Source organism: Cervus elaphus, chromosome 26 (assembly GCF_910594005.1).
Source record: "Cervus elaphus chromosome 26, mCerEla1.1, whole genome shotgun sequence".
Lineage (NCBI taxonomy): Eukaryota > Metazoa > Chordata > Mammalia > Artiodactyla > Cervidae > Cervus > Cervus elaphus.
This window is the reverse complement of record NC_057840.1, coordinates 17,002,111-17,023,767: the sequence shown is the minus strand read 5'-3', so window position 1 is coordinate 17,023,767 and position 21,657 is coordinate 17,002,111. Positions and strand designations below refer to the sequence as shown.

General features: G+C 39.4%; 2 protein-coding genes across 5 annotated transcripts in view; one reads left to right on the top strand and one right to left on the bottom strand.

Annotated features, from left to right (window-relative positions):
• Positions 1-4,653, top strand: part of MED23 (mediator complex subunit 23) — a 42,934-nt gene extending 38,281 nt beyond the window's left edge. For all 3 annotated transcript variants that reach the window (XM_043888133.1, XM_043888132.1, XM_043888131.1), the window contains 4 exons: positions 138-352; positions 1,015-1,135; positions 1,874-2,005; positions 3,577-4,653. In XM_043888133.1, the coding sequence (XP_043744068.1) occupies positions 138-352; positions 1,015-1,135; positions 1,874-2,005; positions 3,577-3,744 (636 nt within the window). In that variant the 3' untranslated portion in view covers positions 3,745-4,653. The remainder of the gene's footprint in view (positions 1-137; positions 353-1,014; positions 1,136-1,873; positions 2,006-3,576) is intronic.
• Positions 4,654-7,223: 2,570 nt separating this feature from the next.
• ARG1 (arginase 1) lies at positions 7,224-21,182 on the bottom strand. Of its 2 annotated transcripts, none has more exons than XM_043888130.1 (9): positions 21,090-21,182; positions 20,631-20,830; positions 16,265-16,337; positions 13,505-13,679; positions 11,492-11,651; positions 9,681-9,775; positions 8,208-8,312; positions 7,852-7,988; positions 7,224-7,614 (listed from the first exon to the last, which is right to left on the bottom strand). In XM_043888130.1, the coding sequence occupies exons 2-9, from the start codon at positions 20,685-20,687 to the stop codon at positions 7,448-7,450; spliced, it is 969 nt and encodes a 322-aa protein (XP_043744065.1). In that variant the 5' UTR covers positions 20,688-20,830; positions 21,090-21,182; the 3' UTR covers positions 7,224-7,447. The 2 variants fall into 2 exon arrangements, with proteins under 2 accessions (XP_043744065.1, XP_043744064.1); XM_043888129.1 differs by having other exon boundaries at positions 20,631-20,833; positions 21,090-21,160.
• Positions 21,183-21,657: the final 475 nt, after the last annotated feature.

The window sequence follows — 21,657 nt, the reverse complement described above, 5'->3', positions numbered from 1 at the left end:
GACACAAGCTGGATAAATGGAAAACATTGAAGAATGAGAAAGTGCTATTATTTTAGGCTTTTGGAGTAGAATACTGGATATGGAGTGGAATACTAGAGAAATGGTGTTTTTCAACAGGCTTTTTCTTGGTTTTATAGGAGCCGTATTGGATTGTCCTTCACGATCGAATAGTGAGTGTTATCAGCAGCCCCAGCTTGACGTCTGAGACGGAGTGGGTGGGCTACCCTTTCCGCCTCTTCGATTTCACCGCTTGCCATCAGTCCTACTCTGAGATGAGCTGTAGCTACACGTTGGCTCTGGCGCATGCAGTGTGGCACCACTCCAGCATCGGGCAGCTCTCCCTCATTCCCAAGTGTGTATCATGATTTCCTAACGAGATTTGACTGACTTTGTTTTTGTTTTTTAATCTCATGTACACTGGGGGTATATATCTGATTCAGTGGAACAGCTTACACAGTAAAAGTCTTAAGTAGTTTCTAGGTATCAGAAAGCCTCCTTTATGTCAGAATTGATTGAAGAAAATTAATTTATATGTATAAGTAATAATGTGGTATTCAGTTTTCCTTTGTCATTTCAATGGGCTTAATCAAATGCATGCTTTTTTCCAGAATATATCCCAAAATTTGCCTTTCAAACTGCATACCTGATACTGGCCTATCTTCTGATTATTATTTTTGACTGTATAATTGTATTAATTAAATTTAAATTTCTTGAGAATGGCTTTTATATTAGGTTGGTTATTCTCTTTTTATTTCAAATAATTCACATTCCGTCACTCAGTAATTGTCCTATTAGGAACAACTCCTAAATCTGAAGTAAATTATTTAATCAAATGAAAATAAGAGCCAGTGAGAGATATGAGATTAATTAGAAACGTTACCAGAATTAAAATAAACTTTAAAAAAATTATTACACATTTTGCAAATACTCGGATAGGCTGTATTAACAAAATTCAGACAATTTAACTGATTTCAAGTCATAAGAAATTTTTTCATTTTTATCTTTAAATTTTAGATTTCTCACTGAAGTGCTGCTTCCGATCGTGAAGACTGAGTTCCAGTTGCTCTATGTGTACCACCTCGTGGGACCATTTTTACAAAGGTTTCAGCAAGAGAGAACGCGATGTATGATAGAGGTAAAATATAATCTGGGTTTTCAGTGGTAAGGTTAAGTTCTAAAAAGTATATTAAGGTTTCTTTCCTAGTGTTTTTCAAACTCTGTATCATTACCATTAGTAGGAAAATCAGTTTAGCAGGATCTAAGAGCAATGCTTGAGGCCTTAGCATCCCCGTAACTTAGTATGCCTATAATGAGTTTTGTGGGGGATGTGCTGAACCGGAGACGCAGGGGAAAATACTCATCATCACGGCTGAGAAGAAAGTTAAAGATGGAGAAGTGCATTTGAGCAGGTCTACTATAGTACAGAGGAATTCGTTAAAGTCATGGGAATGACTAAAGTTGATCCCCTATAACAAAAGTGTAGAGAAAAGAGAATTCACCAAATATAGAACTTTGAAGTGTGAGACACCCAATGGAACTTAGAAGGTACAGTATATAAAGGCTCCATGAGACTGCCAAGTATCCCAGAAATTGAGAGATGGTTTCCAATAAAGGGATTGTCTATCTCTTAATTTTAAATTTTAAATTAGGAAGAGAAAGTGTATTTAATCCCTATTTGGGGTCAGTTGGTAGCACTCTGAATTCCATTATAATTGTAAGCAGTTTCGTATCACCCATGTCCATAGAGGTTTGTGTGATAGTAATACAGTTCCTCAACAAGGATGTTACCTTCTGTTTTGTTCTTGTCATGGAGACCAGCTGCATCATGATTGAACCATTTTTGACCATTTAAATAATTTTATTTGTTAAATAGATTGGTGTGGCATTTTATGACATGTTGCTGAATGTAGACCAGTGTAGCACCCACTTAAACTACATGGATCCCATCTGTGACTTCCTGTATCACATGAAGTATATGTTTACTGGTGACAGTGTAAAAGAGCAAGTAAGTTCACTTTACTTATTTTCCAGTGATGTTTAGTTTTGAAAACTTAAACATGCGGGGACATATGTATACTTACAGTTGACTCACATTGTTATATGGCAGAAACCAACCCAGCACTGTAAGGCAATCATCCGCCAATTAAAAAACAATAAATACCTACGATAATTTCTCACACTTTTCCCCCTTGATATTTGCAACAAAACATCTGAAAATGACCCGGGGAGTTATAGTAGTAAACCCAGCAGGAAGAAACAGTACAGCCTGGCTACTGCAAACATCAGCGAGTTTGTGTTGTGAGTGAAGCGGAGCCTGGTTTCCCCAGTGAATGGGGTGCGCTGTGAGAACAGAGGACGGACTGCAGTGACTACAAGATTAAAACCAGGAGGGCCGGGAGAGTGACTAATGAAGGGTATTTAAAAACTGAGGGCGCTGAACTTGAATTTTTTTAAAGTCCTAGGGAATTAATTATATCCTAACTATTTGGGGGTGGGGGGTTGTCATTTGTAATAGGTATTAAATCTGTTCTGTGTCACTTTAAAAGGCATACAAACTGGTGAAGTTAAGTTGTGACTCAGCATATAAAGAGCCACTCCCGGGGATGGCTGTCTCCAAGTGCAAAGGACCTCCTTAAATACCTCTTTAAATCCTGAGTTTCCTGTCTGTTGGAACCAGAATCTCTGCTCTTTTAGAAGGGTGGAAGGAAGGCAAATAGGTGAAGTTAAGTGACCTCCTTTCCACACTTTAATGTTATTTCTCTTTAAAATGGGAAAGGAATATACATTGATACACGTAAGCACAGGAATCCTAGTCTGCAGGATTCACTCTTTGAAGCTGGCGACATGGAGTGGGGAGGGTGTTGACTCCTTTACACCTCCACAGGATTGTCAAGTGGAAACCAATACAGAAATGTTTTCTTTAGCGTATTCCTTATATTTGAGCCTAAGAAACTTTGACACAAGGGAATACAGAAAGGAAGAATTTTTAATGGACTAATCTTTCCTGGTAAGGTCCAAGAACATATAAGTAAAGCTAAGAACACTATGGAACTACTTGATGTGTTTATTTCTTTAAAGCATTTTAAGTAAGAGTAAGTCTAATATGATTTAGTTTGAATTCCAGGTGTAAATCAAAACCAAAAAAGTTAGCTGTATAGATAAATGTTTTGAACTTAAGTTATTCAAAGATCTTTGAAATATAATGGTGCTTTGTGTAAAGATGGCATTTTAAAAGGATGAGTCCCTTGGTAAATCTGTAGAACCCCCAGTGTAAACTCTACTAGCTTTTGGCAGGAGGATGACTGCTGTCCAGGTCAGCGAGTATGTTTCTGTGAAGTGTATGCATATATAGATAGATGCACATACGCAAATGTACATGTATATAATATGTGCGTGAGGGACACACATGCCTTTTTCAGCTAAGAAAGAGCTAGTTTTACCGGCTTTTACATGAGACTTATCCACCTGTTGCCCTCCCTGGTTTATTGTCTCAGGAAATGTGTAAATCACTTCTTTAAAAGTGGAAAATTGAACTTCTCTGATGAAAATATGTTTCATTGTGCTTTTGTGTTTTAGGTAGAAAAGATCATCTGTAACTTAAAACCGGCTTTGAAGCTCCGTCTTCGGTTCATCACTCACATCAGCAAGATGGAGCCGGCCGCCGTGCCCCCGCAGGCCGTCAGCAGTGGGTCTCCAGCACCTCAGCCGGCCCAGGGGCCAGCGTCTCTGCCAGTGACCCAGTGAAGCCAGAGTGCGCCGCGCCGAAAGCAGACCTGAGTCTGTTAAATCTGAACCTGAGAGTGCTCCATTGTGATGGAGCAGAGCCAGCGGTGTTCAGGTTGTTTTATTTTGATTCATATGGTGAATCTGTTGACGTCCAACCCCTGTCTTTCTATTGCTTTGTCTCTAAGAGATTAAGTAAACTACACGTTGTTCATATCCGCAACCAGGTACTAGAGCTACCTAGGAACATTGACATATCTGATCAAATGACCTTTACCAGGCACTCTCAGTCTTTCCTATTTTGGCCACTGTTTTTGTTTTTATTTTTTAGTATTAATAAGTTATTCAGTTTTCAAATCCAGTTTTAAAGGCACCACACATGTAAAAATAGTTATTACAAATGCTTTTATACATAAATCTCTTTTGGTATATCTTTGCAACAAAAGATTTTTGTCAAGTAAAGGACTCTAGATTTCATTGCATTACAGGAGCAAACACAGTTTCATATTCTTTTTAAAATGGCTTAAACTTTTTATCATAGAGTTCCAAGTAAACAGGCTAATATTTCTATTGAAGTAGATTGGCAAGGTTTTGCCTTTGCTGTGGACTTGAACTTAAACTGTATGAAATGAGTTGGAAGCCATGTAAGAAGATAACATAACTTAAGAAAATCATACTTAAATGGTGATTCTTCAATCCCTGTTTTTAAAAATCAGTTACTTTTCCAGGTTGACACATTTACCTGGCAGATGATGTGATTCTTTGAATTTTTATAGTCTTAAATTTTTTTAATATTTATATTTTTAAATATCATATACATTTTGGTTCTTTAGAGTTTATTAGATTTTGAGAGACATACTGTTATTTTGGGGGTGTGGAATTAAGATTGTAAAAGACTTGGAAAATAATTAGTAAAATCTGTTGAACGAATAAACTGTCTGATTAGTTACTCAGTTTGAATGAGCGTCTGCTGGGTGCCAGGCAATGTGCTGGCTGGGTTAGAACAGAGAACTGAGCCACCTCCATGGACTGTACACTGTAGTCAATGACTGACATTAACCTAGGAATTAAGAGGTACTGATTTTTTTTTAAAAAGAATTAGTGAAGTTTAACTGTGAAATTCTATTTCCAAATCATTCCTCCTAGGCTTTTATCTTCATGATTCTTATTTTTATAATCACTAGATCTTTATTTGCCATGCAAGGACAGCTTAAAATATGTATAATGGTATAAACAATTTTTCTAAGCTAATGATATTCTTAAAATTCTCCAGGAATTTTATACTAGAAATGATTTCAAGTATTACTCTTAACCTAGTCTTGGTATATTCTTGCTGCCTCAAGGAATATATTGCTTTGAGATCACAGAATAGAAATAATTGTAACAATAGTATTATGCAAATAGAATAAAGAGTAAAATTCAATGTCAGTTTCTTAAGGACATACACATTCCAGTTAATTTTATTAAAAATTCAGTTTTTCAAAAAAAAAAAAAAAAAAATTCAGTTTTTCCTCTCTAGCTTTACAAAAGGGAATATGATTTCCCCAAATAGGCTTTTAAGAGGTTAGTATTAATCAGAGACATTAATAGAAGACAGAAGCTTAATTTGTGTTTAGAATATAGCTGAGAAAAAAATACTTACATCCATTACATCCTAAAATTTTTCTTTTTGAAAACTAATAACTTGAGCGTGGCTGTGTTCACTAGGCATTTCTGCAATGGTAGAAACAGTCATGTCTGTGCTGGGCAGTTCAATAGTTAGAAGCTCCATGTGCTTGTTGAGCACTCACAGTGTGCAACTGAATATTTTATTAAACTTTAATTAATTTAACTGCCTGTGACTGCTGTACTGGATAATGTTCTCTAGAGTAAGATCCATTATAGTTGCTCTTATCTGAAAGTTATTCAGTAAAACACTTATTCTACAAAGTCCATAGTGTCAACAGGTTTAAAATTCTGTATTGCAGGTAGACAATCAGATGATAGAGGTTCTTTAACACATAAAGCTGTTATAACAAGAATAACAAAAGGGAGGAGATATATGTATACCTATGGGTGATTCATGTTGAGGTTTGACAGGAAACAGCAAAATTCTGTAAAGCAATTATCCTTCAATAAAAAAATAAATTAATTTTTTTAAAAAAAAGAATAATAGTAAAAATTCTTTCGTGGAGCCTGTTTCATTACAGACTCCACTTTGAATTCCATGTAAGTTGGAGGAAAGGGAAAGAGTTCACTTCCCTTGTTTTGATTCTAGTTTATTTTCACTTACTTTCCCACTTTCTTCACTATATAATAGAGCTGAGATGAGTTTTTAGGATGTTCAGGAGTTCAGCCAGTGAGCACACTCTTAACTGCAGTGAGTAAAAGGTGGGGCATTTGGAAACTTGGGAAAGTGTTAGTTGCTCAGTAGTGTCTGACTGTTTGGGACCCCTTGGACTGTAGCCTGCCAGGCTTCTCTATCCATGGAATTCTCCAGGCAAGAATTCTGGAGTGGGTTGTCATTCCCTTCTCCAGGGGCGCTTCCTGACCCAGAGATCAAAGCCAGTTCTCGTATTGCAGGCAGATTCTTTACCAACTGAAATAAGTGAAAGGTGGGGCATTTGGAAGCCACAGATAATTTTCAGTTAAATTGCAACCTAAATTAGCATATCTTAGAAACAAAAATGGAGAAGGCAATGGCAACCCATTCCAGTACTCTTGCCATGGAAAATCCCATGGACAGAGGAGCCTGGTGGGCTGCAATCCCTGGGGTCACTGCGAGTCGGACACAACTGAGCCAACTTCACTTTCACTTTTCACTTTCATGCATTGGAGAAGGAAATGGCAACCCACTCCAGTGTTCCTGCCTGGAGAATCCCAGGATCGGGGGAGCCTGGTGGGCTGCTGTTTATGGGGTCACACAGAGTCGGACACGACTGAAGCGACTTAGCAGCAGCAGCAGAAACAAAAATAGTTGATTTCTCTGTTTCCCAAAGATTGCCTGAATAGCTGCCATGCTTAACATGATATTAACCAAGATCATACTTGAGGTTTAAAAAAAGTGAAACATGGTCATCTAACGTCAATGAACTTAGAGATTGCCCAAACCTTATAATAATACATTTTACAGATGAGGGAACCAGAGCAAAAGAGTTAAAATAACTTAACCAAGGTCTTACAGTGTTTTGGGGACAATAATTTCAGTGTGGTTTTTTAAGTATTTATGGTAGTCTTAAGCAGGATGTGTGTGTGTCAGTGTCTGTGTGTGTGGCATGTGTTTAGAAACTTGTATAGGGATGACAGAATCTTATAAAGAGATAGAGAAGAGCAGTTTATAGGCATCACAGCTTTGAACAACATGGAAATATGGTCCCTTTGCAGGTTGGGTAGCTTTATCTCCTGATATCAGGAGTCCCACTATACATGTGGGGGCTGATAAAAGTGTTTGTTTTTAATGCCAGCAAACTTTTATTTGGAAATGAATGTATGTTTCTCTAAGGACAAGTCTTTTGCCAAAATGGGAATATAAACTTTTTAATTTCACAAAAGTTAGCATTTCCATATCTTGAATTTCACACCAAGAGGGAATTGATACAGTTTATACTAATTGTACTAATATTTACCAAGGCAAAAGATTTTCCTGAAAGACCAAATCTTTGGGACAATAACTGTAACTTCAAACTATTAGATTTGCTAATCATGTCATTTAGCTGTGAGATTTTTTTATGTGATGATTCCACGTTTACTTCGGTGGTCTAAGGTAATCAATAGGTTTGTGGTTACCCTCTCGAGCAACCCCGAAGCAAGCCATAGTTACTGCTACTGTTGTGTTCACTGTTCGAGTCACTTCTTCCGGTGTCTTCCCCAGAGACGGGTTCACTTCCATTATATCTAATCCTGAGAGTAACCCTACAACAATAAATGGAAATAATGTAATTTATTAAATAGCTGATATTTGTAACTTAGTACAGACTGACTTGAAATATTATTATCCAGGAGTGCAACTGAAAACATTTCAGTCATTGTATTATGCAATGGGCATTCAGGAAGTGTCAAGTTGGGGCTTTGTTTTCAGATCAGGGAGGTATCAATATATATTGGCCAGGTGTACACTTTTCTCTTATGTTCGCTCAGAGTTTTACTCACCTGTTTTGTAAATTTCCTCTGTGATGTAGAGACCTTCTCTGTAAGACAGACCTCCTTGGACTGGTGTGCCAGTGGCTGGCGTGAAAGACGGGTCCAGTCCATCAACATCAAAGCTCAGATGAATTGGCCTTTTCTTTCTTTTAAAAGGTGGGAAAGGAATTCAAGTTAAAGTTGGTGGTTTAATATTTAGTAGAAAAATACAGTTCTTACTTTGTTTTACAAAAAGTAACAACCCCGTGAACTTTCATGATTGTACTTGCAGGCTTTGTTAATAACTTACATTGACTAGTGTTAGTAGCAAGTCCTTTTAATAATATTTATGTTTACATACACACACACACACAGAGGCATCATACCTTCCTAGTAGATAGCTGAATGTTTCTTCCATCACCTTGCCAATTCCCAGTTTATCCACTTCAGTCATTGAAAAGTATTTAATTCCCAGAGTTTTCAAAATATAGCTATGAAAGAGGCGATATTAAGATAATCTACAGTTTATAAGGAGGCTGACCCTCTTGTTTCCTTTTAGAGAAAAGATCAATGTGGTAAAGATCCAAAAATTATTTAAGGGGCTTCCCTGGTGGTCCACTGGTTGATAATCCACTTTGCAATGCAGCGGACGTGGGTTCGGTCCCTGGTCTGGAAAGATACCACGTGCTGCAGAGCAGCTAAGCTAGTGTGTGCCTCAGCCCCGGAACCAGCGTCCCAGAGCCCGTGAGCCACGACTGCTGAGCCCCCACACGGCGACTGCCGAAGCCCCCTGTGCCCCACGACAGTGGAGACCACCACACTGAGGAGCCCGAGCGCCACAGCAAAGGGGCCTTCACTCATCACAGCTAGAGAAAGGCCACGGGCAGCAACGAAGACCCAACATAGCCAAAACAGAAATCTTTACAAAAGAATACTTAAGTTTGGTGAACTGTATGCATATATCAATAATTTTTAAACAGCAAGTCAAGGTAAAAATCACCTACCTACATACATAGATATCTGTGTTGTTGCTATGTAGTCCGTAAGTCTTGTCTGACTCTTTGCAACCCTGTGAACTGTAGCCCACCAGACTCCTCTGTCCATGGGATTCTCCAGGCAATTACTGCAGTAGGTTGCCATTTCCTTCTCCAGGGGATCTTCCCAACCCAGGAATCAAACCCACGTCTTCTGCATTGGCAGGCAGATTCTTCACCGCTGAGCCACCCGGGAAGCTCATGTGTGTATATACGTGTGTATATAGATACAGATCTAGATACAGACAGGCTTCCTAGGTGGTTCAGCAATAAAGAAATCCATCTGTCAATGCAGGAGACATAAGAGACATGGGTTCGATCCCTGGGATGGAAAGATCCCCTGGAGGAGGGTATGGCAACCCACTCCAGTATTCTTGCCTGGAGAATCCCATAGAAAGAGAAGCCTGGCGGGCTACAGTCCATAAGGTTTCAGAGTCAGACATGACTGAAGTGACTTAGCATGCACTTAGATACAGATATAGATACATGGGGCTTCCTAGGTGGTGCTAGTGGTAAAGAATCTGCCTGCCAATGCAGGAGACTTAAGAGACTATATTCTCTTATCTCTATCCCTGGGTGGGGAAGATCCCCCGGAGGAGGAAATGGAAACCCACTCTAGTTTTCTTGCTAGGAGAATCCCATGAACAGAGGAGCCTGGCAGGCTACAGTCCTTGGGGTTGCAGAGTTGGGCACAACTGAGTGAGCACACACATACAGATTTATAGACTTGGTGTTGAAAATAATTTTTTCTCATTGACTTGACCAGCACGCCTAACATGAGAAAGGACAAAAAGGAAGGTAAACCACATCAAGGAATAAACTTACTGTTCTGCAGGGTCCACATCTCTCAGACCAATATACACAATGTCTTTGGCAGATATGCAGGGAGTCACCCAGTAGAATCCTGGGACCTCGGGCATCTAGAATTGCAATGGTTCCATTGGGTTATATATGCTTCTCTTGAGCAAATCTTACATTGAAAGTTAAGGACACATGTTAGATTGCATGTATCTTATATTCAGAACATAAAATTCAAGGAAATCATTAAAATATAGTACAAAATTAGGAAGAGAACGTCTGTCCCCCTGTGCTACCCTTGGTTGCTTTGGCCTTACCCAGCCTCGCCTGGTATCCCAGACCTAACCGGAACCATTTGTCAGCATTTACCTGCTCTACACTCCATTTCCACTGAGCCCTGTTCTCCTGGAACTCTTCTGTAAAGAAATCAGTGTGCTTTTGTAGCTTCCTTCTTTTCTTCTCTTTTTCAAAACAGAATTTATCCAGAGGATGGTTTAGAGTGGCTGATGAAAATTTTCAATCAGACCTTTGGTTTGACTGCATCTTCAAATGTCCCAGAGCCTAGCTTGGCTGTCTTATGAGCTAACAACACATTTGTAGGTGTATAAACCAATCATGTTGGTCAACTGTTTGGAAAATATTGCTGCTGACATTTAACATAAGGAGGTTTGGATCCCCAAGTATCATCACATTGTCCAATTTACTACAGTTGTATCAATAAAAATTGTTTTATTGGTAGCATATCAATAAAAATTATGAACCACAATGTTAAATCTTATTCTGAAATTTCATCTTACATTTTTTAGAAAGGAAGTTTCCAGGGAACAAGGAGATAGTTCTCCCTCTTGTGATTTAGACGGGTGCTTCTCATAGTAAAGATGTTAAATAATAAGCCATCGTAATCTGCATTTAAAATCTCCATGTTTGAAAAGGCCCTGTGTTGTGAGGGGACACTTGGTTAGAATGAGAGGCTGTGGGGCGTGTAACCAAAAGAGGAGGCACCGGGAACAGAGTTATGGTCCTTGCCTTTCTCCACATTTGGTGTGTGTGTTAACCTCTGACCCTTTGCTCACTTGGTCATAAAGGATTCCTCTCTGCCCCACCTACTAAGAATCAAAAGGATGGGGGCGCCGAGGACTGGGGGCTTTTGCCCACCCAGCGAGGAGCAAGCACACCGTCGGCAGCCTCCTTCCCTCCGCAGTCACCCGCTGGTCTGCCTCGCCCCCCGACCTCGTGCTGGGGAGGCCTGCCTGCCCTTTCGAGAAGGATCATGTGTCTGAAACAGCAGGCTGTGCCCCGAACCCTGTCCCCTCTGTCACCCTTAGAACTGCTTCACTTAAGGTCTTCATCTCTCTAAACCTAGAGATGTAAGGGGCCAAATCTCACGCTTGCATGACTGTAGGAGCAGAAACAGCATCCATGGGAGCAGTCTGGAGAGCACCGTGGTCCTGAGAACACTGGCCTTGCCGGGAATTCATACGACCTTAGGGGAAGACTCAACTGTAAGTAGCCATATTCTCCACTTAGGAGTGGAGAATTGTGTTCTACCTTTCTGAGAGCAGAGAATCTACATAAACCATTTGGAATTCTGAGGAGAAAAAAAAAATAAAAGGGAAGCTACACCCGAAGTCAGTTTGCAAACTATTAAAAATGTAGCGAGAGAGTCTCACTACCTCTGTCCACCCCCCCCCCCCCCCGCCATTGCTTATTGGCTGCTGAGAAAATGGTTTGAAAATTAATCAAGAATAAAATGGCACAGGGGTTCTTACGTTCCTTCTGGCTCCTGAACTTCTGCTAGAGATAACTCTTTTGTAACAGAACACCAACCAGCTGCTTACCTTTTCCTTTAGTTCCTTCAGAAGGAAAGACACAGGTTGTCCATGCAGGTTCCCCGTTGTAGTTGTCAGTGGAGTGTTGACGTCAGTGTGAGCATCCACCCAGATAACACAGAGATCTGGGTGGACCCTGGCGTGGCCAGAGATGCTGCCGATCGCCATGCTTTAAAGGAAAAGAAGTTCGTGTGAACATCAGGTTTGCAGTATCGGTGCATATATCATTTAAGTACTATTCTTGCCTGATTTTCCTTTAAGTCAAAGTGGCTAATATTCCTGAGAGATTTTAAACTGAAGATGCCAATTAAACAATCGCAACACTAGAGAAAGTATACCTAACACAATATTTACTAACAAGTTATATTTATTCACTGTAACAGCATTACTAAAAATAACTTTTACTTTTCTTCAAAACCACCTTCTAATAAAATTGCAAATTCTAGTTTAAAAATTAAATGTGTGAAAAGACAGTAGCCACACAAGAAGTTTTTTAGCATGAGATATCACTCAGTTCTCAGGGTTAAAACAGGCTCCTTTTCTGTACTCTCATCTCTCTTGGAAAATACTTAATTCTCCCAAGTGAATTATGACAGAGTCCTCCCATTTTTCTTAAAATCCAATTCTTTTACAATTGGGGAACATCACTCAAACCCCTGACATCCACTTCGGCCAGTGTGTCCTGGGAGCTCACTCTATTTAACATTCAGGTCCTCTGCTGGAACTTTCTAGTCTCCTGCTACGTATTTAAGGACTCACTCTTGGCCAGGTCCAGAACCCTTGAAATTCATCTCAAACACTCCCAGCTCTAGAAAACTTGCGGGAATGGCAAAGCTAAGTAATATCTTACACAAAAGTTAAAAGACCAGGATTTGCCATACAATGTCTGCATTCTCCCCCTTGTGAAAGGTCAGGAACCCTGCAGAGAACCGTGAACTCTCAGAAGCAGTCTCAGGCGCTGATGATTCAGCATGCAGTTTCCCTCTCCCTTTAGGTTTCTTTTTCTTTGTCCATGTGCCACTCTTAAAATTCCCACTTACAAATTTTTTTTACTTAAAAAAGAGAGCTCCAGTTTCTCAACGTGAAGTTTTGTCACAGAAGTCCTGAAAACACTTTGGCTTTCAAGGAAAATATGGAGGGGGCTGAAGTAATTAACTCCTGCATTGAGTCATTGTAATCTTTGTACTTGTGATCTAATCGTACTTCTGATTACATGTCCTGGGACCTTGAGAGTAAACATGGGAAGACTCACGCGCAAACATCTTTGCTGCATTATTCATAATGGTGAAATTTGAAAATAACCTGAATATCTGACAAATGAATATATATATATATAGAGAGAGAGAGAGAGAGAGAGAGAGAGATCATACCTAGATGAAATATCAAGCAACAGTAAAAATTATGCTCATATGTATTGTGAGGTATTAATAACATAAGGAAATCTGTAGTGTAGATGAAGAACAAAACAGGATAACACGTACAATTGTTAAAATTATATACAAGGAAAAAATTATGGCAGGAAGGAAATGTAACATTTTCAAAATTCTAGTAGAAATGGTTTTTAGAGCACTACAATTGCCACTATTTTTTTCTTTTACATATGCATGTATATTTCAAAAATTTGATAATTATTACTTTGATAGTGGGAAACACGTGCTTTAATTCTTGACATAAAAAGTTATTTCTGTTATCACTAATCAAGTACAATAGGCTGACTATTAATTTCCTCAGTGCTTATTTATTTAGGAATGTAAGCTTGACTATTTTGCTGAAATTCATTCACATACCATGTATTTTCTGCTGTCATAGAGAAAGGTCATGCAAGACTTCAAATAGAAGGAAGTTTTTGTTTCCAAAATAAAGTAGTAATCAATAAAATTAAAAGAAACAAGGCATAAAATGTGGTGTAAAATATTGATCAATACTTTCCTTTCCTATTTTCTCTCTTCTCATGGTTTTGGTTATACTTCCTCCACTGTACTTATACCAGACTCCCATAGAGATAAGCATTAAAAAAAAGACCTGTGGTCTCCGCCCAGGACAAGGCTGATCCTTCCAGTCTTCTTGACTTCTGCCACCACATCAGCCAGCTTTTTATTTGCTTCTCCCACACACCTTGGATTTTTCACGATTTGAAAGGGACTGTCATCAGGGTCATCGACAAAGGACAGGTCCCCATAATCTTTCACATCATACTCTGTAATTAAAAGTTTAGGTTACTAAAGGAGATTACAAAATAGACTGTAGGATGATTCTAATTTTACCAAATAGGTGTATTTGCAAAAAAAAAAAAAAAAAAGAAAAGAAAAGAACCCGGAAAGGCTGTAAAAACTCATGAAAGTAAAAACTATGTCCTCTATTACCTGACATCATCATCCCAACTTCACTGCACACCAGTGCCTACTGTATACTGGGCTCTACACCGGTGCCTGCTATATACTGGGTTCTCTGCAAATTCTTGACTCAAGTCAGGCTAGACATGAAAATGTAACAGTGATAAGCAGGCTTGGACTTGATGCATGGCATCACTGTCTTGGGTTCTGTTTGTGTGCTATTTACTTTTCTATGATAAGCTTGTTTTGTGTAGGTAATAAAAAAGCTGTTTTTAAAAAGAAAATATATTTATACATATATATATATATGGCTTCCTAGGTGGCTCAGTGGTAAAACATCCATCTGCCAAGTAGAAGACCTGGGTTTGATCCTTGGGTTGGGAAGATCCCCTGGAGAAGGAAATGACAACCCTTTCCAGTATTCTTGCCTGAAGAATCACATGGACAGAGGAGTCTGACCAGCTGCAGTCCATGGGGTCACAAGAGTTGGACACAGCTCAGCAACAATATATATTTATGCCCAGAAAAAAAAGACACTGATATTTTCTCAACTTCCTTACACTACATTAAGAGCCCTTGGATTCATCCCAAGCTGTCACCAACTGAAGCCACTCAGTTTCCTATTCTGCCTGCCCATTGTACCTGCCTCATAATGAGATTGTCTGAATTAAATAAGAATATATGATTAGCCTAATGCTTCCATGAGGTCAGGAAATAAAGGGTCTATTTTTATACTTTTTAAATAAATTGCAGGTAACCCAAAGATTCTAAAGACCTAGACTCACTTCCTAAAAGGCCCTGCTTAGGCTTCAAGGTACAGGCTTCATGTAAAAGTGTGATATGGGATTAATACAGTGTTCCGAATTAACCAGTCATGATATGCTGTACTTATTACATGTCCATGTGTATCCATCAATCAGTAACACCTTCAAGAGATTCAAGCAGATATAAAATGTGGCTTGTCAACTGAGGGATCTAGCTTTCTATTCTCGCTTGGGGTCTTTTTTTTTTTTTTTTAACTGTATGGGGTATAATTATTATTCACTAAAATACACTCATTTTAAATGTACAAGTCAGAAATATCCACAGACTTGCAAGTATCACTATAATAAAGATTTAGAATATTTTCATTACTCCCCAAATTCCCTCCTGCCGTTTAGGTCAATCCGTGCCCCTTCCCACAGGCAACTGCGGATCTTTCTCTTGCTACGCTTTTGTCTTTCCTAGAATTTCATATAAATCATACAGTTTGTAGCCTTTTGTGTCTGGCCTCTTTCATTCAGCATGGTATCTTTGAGATTCACCCATGTTCTTGCCTGTGTTCCCGTTTATCGTTGAGTATTACCTCCATGGTATAGATGTCCCACTTTTTGTTTATCCATTCACCAGTTGATGAGCATTTTATTGTTTCCATTTCCTGACTTTTATAAATAATGCTACTACAAACATTCAAGTAGAAGACTTTGTAGTATATGTTTTCACTTCTCTTGGTCAATTTCTAGGAGAAGATTTGCTGGGTCAAGAGGTAAATGCATGTTAATTTAAGAAACTGCCAAACTGCTTTCCAAAGTGGCTGTGTATTTATGCATTCCCACCAGAAATACATGAGAGTTCTGACTGGTCCATATCCTTCCCAACATTTCGTCGGGGTTTTACATATAAAGATGATGTTTACTTTAGCCCATACTTTAAAAATTATATTACTTTTCATCTGCATGCTCATGTGTATATATAGAAGTATATGTATATATGTACACATACTAGGATGTTAATGCAAATACTAGGTACTGTTATTCTTATTATATAACCATCTTATTTTATTTCTTTTTACAAATAAGTATCCTCTTGTTAGTAATGTACTTTCTGCTGCCCCTGGCTTTTCATTTTCAGTTTCCCTGGATCCCCTACCACCAACCCACGCCCTCGTTCTTCCACGCACAGATTCTCTAAAAGAGTAGTCTCACTGGAAAGACAAAATATCTGAGTGAGGCTATTCATCCAACAATGTTTACTGAGCATTCTCCCCGTCACTGCATTTTTTTTTAATAAGATGTACTTCTAAGGTGATAGTCAGTGCTGCTATAATGTCACTGTGGTATAAATGTCACTTCAGACACACCTCCAGAAGCCTGGACATTCCTTCAGAGTAAGAAAGAAATCATGCTGATCAGCTTTCAACTTAGAAATTACCTTGTTCAAACCAGTGGTTACCAGTGGGGAAGGGGTTGGGGAGGGACAATATAGGAGTAGAGGGTTGAGAGGTACAAATTATTACAAATAAAATAAGCTATAAGGATATATTGTGCAACATAGGAAATACAGCCAACATTTTACAATAAGTATAAATGGAGTGTAACCTTTAAAATATTATGAATCACTATTGTATAAATATGTAACATATAATATTGTACATCAACTATAGTAAAAAATTGATTGAGTAAACAGTTACCTAGTTCTTTAAGTTTCTCAAGCAGACCAGCCTTTCTCAGTACTGTAGGGCCTTCTTCCACTCCTCCTCGTGGCTGAAGAATGAAAACAGAATAATTCAGATATTATCATATCATCAAATCCCCACAATAGAAACCTTGTTCATTAATCAGTTGAAGAGTAACGATCATTTTTTGAGTACCTACAGGGTCAGGTATTTACATGATCTCACTGCATCACAGAGAGGTAGATTGAATTACTCCTATGTTGAGTATGAAGATATAGAATCAGAAAGGTTATATAACTTTCCTACAGGCACACAGCGAACAAGTGGCAGAGGCTTAGTTCACATCCAGGTGGTTTGGATCCCCAAACTTGCAGCTTCTCTTCTCCATCACACTGTGTTACCAACACAGTGGACACGTTTTGTACAAAAGCACTCTGAGAGAGAGACAGTGATCCAAAGGAGAGGGCTTTTGTCTTTGAGTGACTCACAAGTGAGTAGGGGATTTGGATATTTATTAATAATCCCAATTATAATACTTAGAGATTTGCGTCAACACAGTTACAAGATATTGTAACCACAAAAACAGGATGTTCCTAACCCTGTCATGGGTGGACAAGTTTCAGAGAAGTCTGCAGGGAACAGGCTGACATTTCTGCTGAGTCCTGCAACATGAGTAGGTGATTCAGGAAAATGGATGGGGTGATGAAGAAACTTTGCAAACCTGGAGAGCAGCTTGAATCAAAACATAAGGTGAAAAAAGAGTGTGACATCAGACAGACCTACGTGCAGGTCTGCATGGTAGTAAGTTAGGGCTCTTGTGGAGAAAGGAGGCAGCAGGGAGAATCATCACTTGGGAGATGAACTCACAAAGACCAACCCAGTGTTTCAAGTTTTGACCTGTTTAAGCATGGTTGGCACAATTCTACCTTTGCTCTTTTTACATCGGGGAAGCTAGCACGCTTCTTCCTTGCAGTAAGTCTTCTCCAGCCTCCTGGCAGATAAGCCATCTAAGGAAACAGTTCTTTTATGTGTTTCTCTGATTCCAATTTCCAACAAGGCTTTTCAATAGAGAAAGTTACTCTGCGCTGTTAGGTGGGAGTGACAAAGTGGAAGTGTTAGTCACTCAGTCATGTCCAACACTTTGCCACCTCATGGACTACAGCCCACCAGGCTCCTCTGTCCATGAAATTCTCCAGGCAAGAATACTGGAGAGGGGTTGTCCTTCTGGATTTCCTTCTCCAGGGCATCCTCCCAAACCAGCGAATGAGCCCTTGTCTCTTAGGTCTCCTGCGCTCACCACTAGTGCCCCTGGGAAGCCTGCTGGCAGGGGTGGAGATGTGCAGAAAGACACCGCGTCCATCCTCAGGGTTGCACTGTGGCACCAAACTAAGCGGAAATTCTTCCCGCCTCAAATTACCAGATGACTTGCCCTGACTACCAGGCAAATCCTCCATGTCAAATTCCTGTCCCTGGCAGCAAGGGACTCCCCCCAACACCATGCTCAGCCAGACACATTTGCTCCTTCACTTCACCGCCCTTTTTTATGACTCCCGCCCCTACCCGCTCAACAAGTAGATACAATTTCTCCTTCTTTAAACTCCAATAGAGTGCCACTTGGCTGAAATTTTGCCTTGATTTTGAGTTATTTGCCATTGTTTTCTCTCCCTGATTAGATTTCTGTCCAATCTTCTCCACACTTCCAGCACTGTATTTTTTAGTATAGAGCTGACACTTAGTAGATGTTCAAAAACTGTCAATTTGATAAAATTCCCTGACCTTTGCCCTCTCCCTTTCAAACTTTGGAACAAATTTTAAACACTCCTGACAAATGAACTTATTTACAAAACAAAAATAGGCTGACCAACATAGAAAGCAAACTTATGGCTACCAAAGGGGAGATGGAGATGAGGGGATAAATTAGGAGTTTGGGATTAAAATATGCACACTATTAAATATAAATAGATAAACAAAGAGGACCTACTGTTGAGCACAGAGAACAATATTCAATATCTTGTAATAAGCTTCAATGGAAAAGAATTAAAATTTTATATATATATATGTAATTAAATCATTTTGCTGTACATTCAAAACTAAAACATTGTAAATCAACTATATTTCAATAAAAATTTCAAAAATAAAACCATTGTGAACTTTCAGAATTATTAAAAAAATAAAAAGAAGAAGAAATCTTAAACATCCCTTAACTGATACTAAAATTCCTCCTCCAGATCTGTATAGGATTGACCAGGACGCTCTCCCCTCCCCCTTACATAAAATGACAGTAAAGACATTCCCACAGATATGGAGGGCTGGCTGTATATTTACAATAACACAGTTGTTCGGCTTCCCAGAGTGACACTTTTTAGCTTTTATTTTGCATCTGACTTAAAATGCTTCTCATGTTCTGACTTTTCTCATTGTTCTTTGTTAGCGCTACTGACTTTGAAGCTAGGCTCCAATCCCTAATTGACCACAACTCCAAGATCCACTGTACAACGAAAGATGTAACAGCGCCGGTCAGGAGCACAGGCTTTGGTGTCAGTGGAATTACAGTCAAAGCCGTGTGACCTTGAACAAATTACCATAGCCCTCTGAGCCTTAGCTAACACAATGGGAAAATAGATATACCTACTTTATTTTTGGTCACCACCCCCGCCCCTCAACCACCGCCCTGCAAGGGCATGGGCCTGAGGATGGAGTTCTTTCTCAGACTCAACCTTCTAGTCATCTGCCCTTTAATCCTCTCCTCTGCTTGTTTATCCAAATTTTATGTCCTTTGGCTGAGGACAGAAATTTATATGTTGGCTGATTTTTCCCTTCTATGCTATGGCTTAGAGTAGAAAACTCTCTCTCTGAGTTCTTACTATTATAAGACAATATAAGCGTCATTCTCGTGTGTGTGTACGGGTCAGCAGTGTCTTACTCTTTGCATGGCGCCATGTTTTAATAAGGAGCGGCTGTAGAGGCAGGAGGAATTATGGAGAATGGAAAAGGCACCAGGCTATGTTTCAAAATGTTATCCCCTAGAGGGGCTGTTATCATCAGCATGTGGCCTTCTGCTGGGGTCCAGGGATCAGAGCATGTTCAAGCCATTTCCTCCCTCCCTCTCTCCCTTTCTTTCTTCCTTTCTCCCTCCCTCCCCTCTTTTCTTCTTCTTTTTTAAATCAGTTATTTCATTGTGATCTTTGTTAGAACCTGTCAGAATAGGTGAGCACACTGTGGAGTTTGCAGTTAAGCCCAGCATTACAAGTTAACACCTCTTTGTCAGCAAAACCTCCCTGTGTTTTGGGAGAGAACTTTGAAAGTTTTCCAGGGGAAGTGAAGCAGGTTTCACTGACGTTTCAAATGCAGTTCGCATCTCTAACCTCTGACCTGTCCCAATTTGTTTTGTAATAAAAAAGTCACAGAGTGCAAAGCAAGAACTCAGAACTAAGAGAAGCAATACACTGGTCAATTGGGCAAAGAGAAAGGTCTAAGAAACCTGAGAAACTTCATTTAAAACAACCACAACCTCAAAAAAATCTGCATGGTGAGTTTTAATTCACGCTTTATCTTATTTGCTTTTGTTTTTATTCTTCCCCCACCCCTGTAGCACAAACACTTGGAGGATTTGAAGATATCTGTAATCTCATTAGATTTACCAGAATGAGTGTGCCTGGGCAGAAAAAAAAAAAAAAAAGGACAGTATATTTAAGTGTTGCTGGCATGTTTTAGAACCTGGGAATTTTGATAAATCCAATAGTCTTTTCAGTGTGATCAGTCTGCAGCTGGGTTTCCTTTTTCGCTTTTCATTTTTCATCCCTCAAAGAGAGGTACACAAAGAAGTCCACCTAGTCCATGAATCAACACTTTTAGAGAATCATTAAAGTGCTAAAATAATATAAATAACTCAAAAGGTTGATAAATCAATAATATTTAGCTTATTCACATTTTTAAAACTTAAAATTTACCACCCATCTACGAATTTTTCTAGGTATTAACTACATAACTAAAAACATATATTTTCTTAAAATTCTATCTCCTACATATACACAGTAACACCAATCGTGCTAAGAGCATGGAAATCTAAATGAGTAGCTACAAGGCAGAAATAGTCTATTTCCAGTCAAAATTATTTTCTCAAAAAATGAGGAAAAGTTCAGCAGATTTAAATAAAACTGGCTGTGGCTGAGATTACGTGTTATAGTTACAAATCTAATGTTATAAGTGGATTTGTGACCATACTTATACAATGATGTAAAATGATGAAAAGACTTTCATACAAATTTCAGGTCAGGTTGTATCAGGCTGTTTAACTAACCAGATGGTAACACCTTGCTAGTTCTGAAGCTCCTGACTTTTCTGCTAAACTCCAGTTATGCAAAGCCAGGCTTTTACTCACCTGGCCCTTTGAGAAAGGAGCTCCGACGATCCCTACGGACTGTGGCTTGGGACTCATAATGCTCCAGCACTGCTCAGCACGGCACCCGAGGTCTCCAGGTAGTCGTCCCTCTCTGCGACTCTCAATGGCGGAGGGCACATATTTTTTCTATTTATAATTGAGTTGAATCTGTTTACTCTAACGAGGAAGAGTGGCTCCACCTACTGAACCAAAGCAACAGTCAAGTCCGGCACGTTCATCCTCGGAATAACTTTGAGTCCTCCTGAGTCTAGGTCTCTAATTAATTGAGGTCATTCATGTAGCCAGTTCACACCCAGTTCACAAAGCCACCTGGCAACATTAATCTGTCCTAATCACAACCATGATTTCTTAATCATAGTCATCTTTTCTAACCATAATTAATTATAACCACAGAAGTGCCGTAGTTCTAGCAGCGCAAATTCAGAGCGTGGTACTTACTCTTTCAGGTCTTTGCATCTGCCTGTGTCAAAAAATCGGGGACTGGCAAGATGGTGTCTCACATCTTTTCCAGCCCTACAACCCTGAATTCAGTTTTCACTCTAGGATTAATGGTTAATCCACAAGACACACCTCACACACTACCGGGGTAGGTCTCGGGGAAGGCATATGACTTCCTTTTCTGACTATTAATTAGAGAAAAAATTAATTGCCTGATTAATAACCAGAAGTGTTACCATACTAGTTTTGAAATAGCATATGTCTGTTGTGCTCAGTTGTGTCCAACTTTTTGTGACCCCATGGACTGTAGCCCGCCAGGCTCCTCTGTCCATGCAGCTCTCCAGGCAAGCATACTGGAGTGGGCTGCCACTTCCTACTCCAGGGGATCTTCCCGACCCAGGGATCAAACCCGGGTCTCTTGCATCTCCGGCACTGGTAGGTGGCTTCTTTGCCACTAGCGCCACCTAGGAAGCCCCATGATACGCGTGGGAAAATAACAATTATTGGACTCAACAGCTAAAAGAAATATAGATGTAAAAACAGTCATGATTGAATTTTTATCATCTGC

Bases quoted from the DNA above. Each gene is read 5' to 3' on its own strand.
- ARG1 (XM_043888130.1), bottom strand. From the start codon at position 20,687: ATGAGTCCCAAGCCACAGTCCGTAGGGATCGTCGGAGCTCCTTTCTCA. The intron at 9,776-11,491 runs GTAAGCAGCTGG...TTGCAATTCTAG, and splicing joins TGAAGGAACTAAAGGAAAAG to ATGCCCGAGGTCCCAGGATT. The intron at 7,989-8,207 runs GTATGATGCCTC...ACCTTTTAAAAG, and splicing joins TTCAGCTATCTACTAGGAAG to AAAGAAAAGGCCAATTCATC.